We start from the raw sequence: 9,096 nt of genomic DNA, 5'->3' as shown, positions 1-9,096 counted from the left end.
GTCTTATGTATGTGACATTACTTGGTTGATAACGAAGCTTTGAAAAGTACATGTTGCATTATCTATGTAATGGAAATTTTAAGGTAGCCAATTCTCAAATACCTTTAATCTTCCAAAAATTAGTGAAGACCGGATTTCATCATAGATTAATGGATACAACTGCCAAAGACTAAATCAAATTTGGTGAGAGGACTCCATGCTGTAGTTTATGAACTTTATAAACTTGTTTCTGCAGCAAGACGCTGCCAACGCAGCAAATATCTTTGGATCGAAAATGTTACCAACGATTTTTCTGGGACCTGAAGCACCAACAAGTAGAGTGGGACCCACATAACAAACAGTTACGTAGCTAGGGATCCTGGCTCCTTGGTTCGTGGGAGTGGGACCTTTCGCTCTCACAGGCTCGCAGCCACCGTCCACAGCCATTCAGAAAGCAAACCCGACTCCGGAATTCTTATCGCCAATGTGAAGAGGGTGGACGCCACGTATCCGAACGAGCTACGACAGAAGCCCCTGGTGGTCGTCAAAATCCCTTTAGGAAAAAAAATCTTCCAACAACTTTCCTCCATCTCGGCCTTTTTTTCTCCCAGCTTCGCTTGGCGGTAATCGAGAGCCAAAAGGAGGAGGAGGAGACATAAACAGAGCGCGAAAAGCGGGAGAGAGGGGGAAAAGCCACAAAGGTTGAAGGTTTGATTTAAGTGTTCCTCGCCCGAAGGTATCATTAGATTCGGGCTTGGATCTTCTTGAGTTATCAGTTAGTTTCTCAACTAACGCTAGTTTACTTCAGTTGTTCTGGATTTATTTTTCCGTCCTCCCTGCTTGCGATTAATATAAGCTAATATCATGAAGTTAATTACTAGAAGTAAAGTTGTTGCTTGGTTCAAATTGTAAATCATGCGGTAGGCGGTTTATGAACCAAAATTTTTGATCCTTTGTTTCTCCCGAAACTAAGAAGAAGCATCTAATCCTTGAAAATATAATCGAATCTTGGAAAGCTAAACCCATCAATTTTTTTTTTTCCAACATGGCCGCTTCTGGATGCTAATTAGTTAAGTTTTCACCTTGGCATATAGTGCTTTTAGGTTCTAATCTTTGGATATTATGATTATTACGCTGAGGTTAAGTACTGGCTCGGTATTATTACAAAGTATTCGAGTTGCTGGAAGACGAATTTTATTTTGCTTCATTTGAGTGTGTCGACGGTAGAGGCTCAAGCATGAAATCTTGCACACGAATTCGTGCTCAATGGAAAATTGAAGATAGTAAGATTTTTTGTGTTCTCGTTGATAATAGGGAGGTGAGGCTTCGCCTTCTTCATCAGCTGCAAATTTTTGATACTTGTAAGAGAATCAGTCCAAATCTCAGTGGTTTTGCATTTTTTTCACCACATGTTTAATTTTATTATTTTAGCGATTAATGTAGTTCTATCAGGGTTTGTGCATTGTACACCATTAAGCAATCAGATAATAATTTTTTTTTTTCTATTTGGTAGCAATCATGCAATAACTTTATTTATTTTGAATTATCACCTTGAGAATATGACTTACGTCTCTGGCATCCTATGAGAGAAGCCGATAACTCCGTTTGGAAAGAGGTGCACATGATTGCTGCTTAAGGTTTGACTTTTATGAGCAATAGAAAGGATCTTTTATGACATAAGTACTAGAATATAAAATCTAGATTGTTATTAGATACTTCAAGTCTACCATAGATATAAGGTGGTGCATCCTATTTCTTTTCTAGAACAAACCCCATGAAAATAGGATGAGGCTCATGGATTTAGGTGAACAATTCCTAAATTCCTTCCTGCTAAATTTTTTTGTTCGCTTGTCTTTGATGGGCATATCAGAAATATTAACATAGGTTATAAATTTATAGTGGGCTTCATAAACAATGTCAGTGCTGACTTTTTTCCTTATAGATGGAAAGAAGTCTGAGTTCAAGAAGCTTCTGCATGCAGTTGATTCCACTTGTTAATATCTCTTCTTTGATGTGGGAAATGCATCAACACCCCTGGAGACATGGCTGAAATTCACATCACACTAATGAGAATCAATGTCTTAAACTTCTGTAGCAGTAGAGAAAGCTTCCTCGGTGTATTTTCTCCAAACTGTCTAGCAATTTCAGACCCCCTTGAACAGTCACATACCTATAATATCGGCGATTGAGTTCTACATTTATAGCATGCCTTTTCAATCAAATATTTTCTTTACTGGAAGTCATTTTGTTTAGATTAGGCAAACCACTATATTAACATCCCTCCACACAAAACAACAAAATTATTTTCAGAAGAGAGGAAATGGTTACAAGATTCTCATCATTTCACCAACTTTCGCTGAAAAAATTGCCATCATGGAGGTGTGCAGCAACCAGAGCTTTTGTCGCTTTCAGCTTTCAGCTCCATTGGCCTGAGATGTTTCTTGTAATCTTCAACCTTAATATGGGACCAATTTAATGATGAATCCCAAATCTTCCTAACCATGATACTGAACTTAGCATGTTGCTGAATGATGGCATTGAGAAATGAACTCAGTGATCCAACGAATGTGCACTTAATTTAGGAACCTATTCATTAAGATTTTTCATGATGAACAAAAAACTAGCAGCGGTAACAACAGTAACAAAGGCAGTGGCTGAAGTTCTGGTAGTATCAGAAGCAACAGCAGCAGAAGCAGTTTCTAGTATTAGTGGAGCCACAAGCAGCAGTAATGATAGCTATGACAGTGGTTACAGAACTAGTGGCAGGAATAATGATATAATTGTATAAGCAGTAGTGGCAACAGTAACAGTAGTTCTGGAAATTGTAGCAGCAGCTGCAATAGCAGTAGGTGTGGGAGCTGGAGCAGCAGTATAATACTGAAAATATGATTTTCATGTCTAATTATTGAAATTAAAGATAAGATAAATTGTCATGACAGTGTCACTTTGCTTTTTCTAAAATTGAAACATTTTATTTTTAGACCTCCTTTCTCGATTCTTGATGTCAATTAGAGTTCAGAGAGTAAAATTTTCATTTTTTGCTTTAAGACTCTTTTTACAGTCATTCGTATGAAGGGCTGGAGAATGCTTGCAATTGATGCCTGATAGTATGATGCTGAACTCACTAGTTTTGTACCATAGCTCTCCAAAAAAATTGATTTTCTATAATTACTCTGAGAACACTGCTTAGTAGCTTTGTATTTCCAATAAGTAGGATCAAGTTTTTGTTGCTTATTCAGCACATTGAATAATTCACTATTCCAATATTCTCATTGTCTATCTTCACAGGGGCATCTAGCTGTTGTATGATCTAAAAGTTTGCTGCCTCCTTTTTTTTGCAGTTATCATAAATGGCATCTTCACCAATAAACCTTGCTGCAAATGGAATCTCTAGACATACTGTCAAACTGAATTTGACCAGAGAATTTTATGGTAGGCATCTGAAAGCTTCAGCAGCCCTGCCTTCAGTTGGTAAAGTGTCCAGGCCAGTCTCTGTTATTGCCTCCTTGTCCGAAAGGCAGCGGGAGGGAAGAAGAGATTTCCTAAAACTGTTACTTGGAAATATTGGACTTAGCTTGCCTGCTTTAGTTGGTACAAGAAATGCTTATGCTGATGACCAAGGTGTATCATCTTCAAGAATGTCATATTCAAGATTTTTGGAATATTTGGATAAAGATAGGGTGAAAAAGGTGGATCTGTTTGAGAATGGAACGATTGCAATTGTAGAGGCCATATCTCCTGAGTTGGGTAATAGGGTGCAGCGAGTACGTGTGCAGCTCCCAGGGTTAAGTCAGGAGCTTCTCCAGAAGTTGAGAGCGAAGAATATTGATTTTGCAGCACATAATGCACAGGAAGACTCTGGCTCATTTTTGTTCAATCTAATTGGCAACTTAGCTTTTCCTCTAATCCTTATTGGAGGTTTATTTCTTTTGTCAAGACGGTCATCTGGTGGGTTTGGTGGACCAGGGGGCCCTGGCTTCCCCCTTGGCATTGGTCAGTCAAAAGCCAAGTTTCAGATGGAACCCAATACTGGTGTCACATTTGATGATGTTGCTGGAGTAGATGAAGCAAAGCAGGACTTCATGGAAGTGGTGGAGTTCTTGAAGAAACCAGAGAGGTTTACTGCAGTAGGTGCACGGATTCCAAAGGGTGTTCTTCTTATTGGTCCTCCAGGAACTGGGAAAACATTGCTTGCCAAGGCAATTGCTGGTGAAGCAGGTGTTCCATTTTTCTCAATTTCTGGCTCTGAGTTTGTAGAGATGTTTGTTGGTGTAGGTGCTTCACGAGTCCGTGATCTTTTTAAGAAGGCCAAAGAGAATGCGCCTTGCATCATTTTTGTGGATGAGATTGATGCTGTTGGAAGGCAAAGAGGAACAGGAATTGGAGGTGGGAATGATGAGAGAGAACAAACTCTTAATCAGCTGTTGACTGAGATGGATGGGTTTGAAGGAAATACTGGAATAATTGTAATTGCAGCCACCAATCGTGCAGATATCCTAGATTCTGCTTTGTTAAGACCTGGACGCTTTGATAGACAAGTTAGTATGCAAACATCTATATTTATGCCAGATTATCAATTATGCTAGCTTGTTCCTATATTTCTTCAACTAATGTCTATTGTTTCTTTGATTATTCAGTGATTGCGCGCTCAAAATACTGTATTATACTGCAGGTAACTGTTGATGTTCCAGATGTGCGAGGACGAACTGAAATACTAAAGGTGCATGCTAGCAATAAAAAGTTTGATGGTGATGTTTCTCTTGATGTTATAGCCATGAGAACACCGGGTTTTAGTGGGGCAGACCTTGCAAATCTTTTAAATGAAGCAGCCATTTTGGCTGGTCGTCGTGGAAAAACGGCTATTTCATCAAAAGAGATAGATGATTCAATTGACAGAATTGTGGCCGGCATGGAAGGGACAGTAATGACAGATGGAAAAAGCAAAAGCCTGGTGGCATATCATGAAGTTGGGCATGCAATCTGCGGGTAAGAAGATATCTGCTGTAACTGTTTCTTGGTTTTATTCTTTCTTTGCCCTCTGAGGAGCTATTTTACTTTGCTAATGTAAGATGTTTATCACAACTTATCATCAGTCCTGAATGCTCTGAGTCTGAGATCTCTACTATTATTACACACTACTCTGACCCTCCATCCATGGTCCCCTTAAGCCTGCATTCATAATGAAACACTGCCACCTGCCCATCTGTGAGCCACTCTGCACATTCCCTTCTTTAATTTCTCACTATACTACCACACAATTAGTTTGGCTCTAACTCAGAGGAGAGTAACAAGAGTATACAGCAGCTAAAGTAAGAGACACTTTTAGATGGGGGATCTCGACCATCAATGCTTGCTCTCACATAATCATAACCATCCATGTTTTCCCTCACATGCACTGCATGTACCCAGCACTACTGCGATCTAGTGGACCCTGAAACTTGAAGGCTGCTCTCCTATAATATGATATTCTGTTGATTGCTTTTTTTTATTTGGTTTACACTCTGGAATGGTTTGTTTTACTGCAACTCTCCTAGAAATATTATTGGATCCCCCCTGCATGCAAATGCCCAGTTATTCATTCCTTGCATTATTTCTAGCGATCAAATTTTTTCCCCCTTCATATATGCTTCTTTGGTTAGAGTTATATAACTTTATACCTGCAGAAATCTAGATTCTGTTTGACAGTTTTAATGGAATATCAGAACATTTTCTCAAAGAAATTTTGGTAACTTAATGAAGAATTAAGATGGCAGAAAGTTCTTGATAGTTTTTGAGCTTTCAGTATTATATATTATCAATGACGTTATAGCTGTTGGTTCCAGCTGAGATGATTGAAGAGGTGAATGGATGCAACTCTTTGTCCACGCTCGTAGGAGTTGTTTCATGAAATCTTTAGAAGTGAGACTCACTTTAAATGAAAATTGTGGTGGAGGCAGTAAACATGCTTTATATGCAAGAGATTTTACAAACCAATTACCAGGTGGAGTCTGGAACTCATATTGCATTAGACAAGCCAAAGGCTTGTCCTCAGTGATGTGATCAGCGTCATAAAGTTACAGACTTAACAAGTAGAAGATTGTCCATGCATATTTTTTCAGGTGGCTTGAATATATGGATAAGTCAACAGATGTGAGTAGGGATTCTACTTGAAAATTTTATCTGAGACTTGATCTGCTTCATTTTGGTTTTCGGAAGAAGAGCCATTGCCTTTTTATTGTTAATTATTGTCATATCGCTGAAGTGGGTTGACCTTTGTTTTCAAATGACAATGGGATGATTTTTTCTTTTGTTTTTATGGAGTTCCCAAGTAAGCAAATTTTATTTCTGAAACTCAACTTCGTAGCTATGGCTTTGTCACCAAGAACTAATTTGTGTTAGTTGAGTGCTTAAATCTTTTATTGAAACTTGAGACCTAAAATGGAAGGAAAAAGGGTCATGGCTAGAAATAAGGTCTGCTAAACTATAATATTGTATCTGAAAACATTTTAAAACGTTGGTGTCCAAAATGATCTTTATATTCTTTTTATAATATCATTTTCTGTTCTCTTGCACTAGGGACAAGCAAGCTTTTCATCTGGTATACCTTATATTATGATATTTTAAATCATCAAAGCGGACATACCGCATTGATGTGAGGCTGACATTGTGCTTTTGTTCAACTAGTTGCAGTTATCATTTAGTCTAACGTGACTCAAAATTGTCCACATTTCTTTAAGGTCTTTGATCTTGTTACAGTTTCACATGGACTATCATCACCTTTTAGTGGGAAGTCTTCTGTCATTTTCTTAAGTTATTGCCTTGGTTGCCAATGAGTAATATGGTATTAGTGAGTATTTGTGCGGTAAATTGACTGCCCTTTATTGCAGAACTTTAACTCCAGGACATGATGCTGTCCAAAAGGTTACCCTCATCCCACGTGGCCAAGCACGGGGACTCACTTGGTTCATTCCTGCCGATGACCCAACTTTGATATCAAAGCAACAATTATTTGCAAGAATTGTAGGTGGTCTTGGAGGCAGAGCTGCTGAGGAGGTCATCTTCGGGGAGCCTGAGGTGACAACTGGTGCTGCTGGAGACTTGCAGCAAATCACTAGCTTAGCTAAACAGGTATTAAACTTCCATATATATTTAGTAACTTGTACTTTCCAATTTTCTCTGATGAGCCAAAAACTTGCAAACATATAGAGAATCTTGTTGAATGAACACTGTTCTGCTTGTGTGTACCGCATCAGCAAGCGGTCTGATGTGCTTACAATCTGGCCTGGATTACTGAGCTGTCAAAACATGGAATGGAAACTAGATACATTTGCAGTTCTCATCATGTTGTAGTTGCAGAATTTTTTTTATCAGATCATAAAATGCAATTATGCTTCACACTGCACATGATCTACACTCTTTCCATGGAAAAAGTGGGTGTTATGGACCTTACCTGAACTTATGTTTGTTTCAGATGGTTACCACATTTGGAATGTCTGAGATTGGCCCTTGGTCGCTAATGGAACAGTCAGCACAAAGTGCAGATGTTATCATGAGAATGATGGCAAGGAACTCGATGTCTGAGAAGCTTGCTGAGGACATTGATGCTGCAGTTAAGAGGATATCAGACTGCGCATATGAGATTGCCTTGAGCCATATCAGGAACAACAGGGAAGCCATTGATAAGATTGTGGAAGTGCTCTTGGAAAAGGAAACAATGACGGGTGATGAGTTCCGAGCAATTCTCTCGGAGTTTGTGGAGATTCCTCCAGAGAACAGGGTTCCTCCATCCACTCCAGCCGCTGTCCCTGTCTGATCATGGGTCAGCCTGAAACATAATGTGACGTAAATACCACAATCTTCATAGTGCAGTATCTGTATCCATTCAGTGATATCTCACATCATGGCTGGCATTTTGATGTACAATCTTGTATAATTTGTCGGTCCATGCAAGTTAAAAATATGTTCGCAATCAGATATCTTTCACCAAGCATGAGATCTTGTGCCATATCATCATCATGTATAATTTCTTGTCTGAATTGGAAATAGAAGTGTTTCTAGAAGAGGTTGCAGGACTGTCTTGTTTGTCTTTGCATAGTTGTCTATCAATGTGGGCGTCATTAGACCAAGCCCTTTTTTTTTTCTTCTGGTAGACCATCTCCAAGCCACTTACTTCATAACTAAACCTTACATCCAGAGAACTGGTCTGTAGTTCACAGGCCAAATACAGGCATATGATGATGTGGCTTGATAAGGTTTTCTGGATCAAATTCTGTTATATATCCGACATTAGAGTCCACGGATAAGCACTTCGAATTGGATCCCTCAAGGGTTTGCTGAAGCTTTGTTTATCTTTCGATGGTCAGATGATCTCGCCTTTGCTTCCTTCACCTTTAACCATCCAAAGAGTACCAAGGGGTTGAGCATTATATGCAACTAAAAGCAAAAAATGATGGAAGAGAACGTGGTTCGGGTGTATCTTTTTCTTGCAACATTTTGGAGAACTCAACGTTGATACGACTGAAGAGGCTTGTATCCACTGTACTGAGAGAAGGTCATTTGATATACCTAGGGGTTGTTTTCATGCTTGGCATGCAATGTACATGGCCCTTTGATGCTGGGCAATGGTGATGGTACCCTGATCCTTGGAGCAAACATCCAATGCTGTTAGATACAGAGCTCCTTTATGAAGCTCTCAAGTAAGAGACTTGATGTCTAGGGGTCTCCAAATTCTGGTATGCTTGTTTTCCTCTTGATGCATTAGTCATTTTGATGGTCTCGCTCCTTCGATGAAGGCTTGGAGTGCAATTGGCTAGGAATGCAACAGACACCAGATGTTTCAGGGACGCTCACGCATTGGCTTTCCAACGCTTCCCAATGTGTTTTTAATTGACAGTATAGCTTGTTTTATAGTCTTTCGTTGTAGATGCGTCATGACTATACTGTTCTTCATATGAAGAAACAGAGTGATAATTAGCCATGTGAATGTAGGTATATAAGAATGTAACATAATCGTGATCTTATTCATTTATGCTCCTTGAACATCCATCACATGAACATGGTACTCGAACCAAAGGCTTCTTGAAAAATTTCATTTAGGTTGCACATATTTAAGGATGCAGTCCATCAATGCCAGACTCG

At 39.2% G+C, this 9,096-nt stretch overlaps 1 protein-coding gene across 4 annotated transcripts; it reads left to right on the top strand.

Moving 5' to 3' along the window:
• Window positions 1-447: 447 nt before the first annotated feature.
• Window positions 448-8,031, top strand: LOC105043631 (ATP-dependent zinc metalloprotease FTSH 2, chloroplastic). Of its 4 annotated transcripts, none has more exons than XM_010921245.4 (5): window positions 448-680; window positions 3,321-4,517; window positions 4,652-4,965; window positions 6,846-7,086; window positions 7,430-8,031. In XM_010921245.4, the coding sequence occupies exons 2-5, from the start codon at window positions 3,330-3,332 to the stop codon at window positions 7,769-7,771; spliced, it is 2,085 nt and encodes a 694-aa protein (XP_010919547.1). In that variant the 5' UTR covers window positions 448-680; window positions 3,321-3,329; the 3' UTR covers window positions 7,772-8,031. The 4 variants fall into 4 exon arrangements, with proteins under 4 accessions (XP_010919547.1, XP_010919546.1, XP_010919545.1 ...); XM_010921244.4 differs by having other exon boundaries at window positions 486-754; XM_010921243.4 differs by having other exon boundaries at window positions 524-715.
• The last annotated feature ends 1,065 nt before the right edge of the window (window positions 8,032-9,096 follow it).

The sequence above is a fragment of the Elaeis guineensis genome, chromosome 4 (assembly GCF_000442705.2).
Source record: "Elaeis guineensis isolate ETL-2024a chromosome 4, EG11, whole genome shotgun sequence".
Taxonomy (NCBI): domain Eukaryota; kingdom Viridiplantae; phylum Streptophyta; class Magnoliopsida; order Arecales; family Arecaceae; genus Elaeis; species Elaeis guineensis.
The sequence above is the reverse complement of the archived record's forward strand: the minus strand, read 5'-3'. Positions and strand labels throughout refer to the sequence as shown.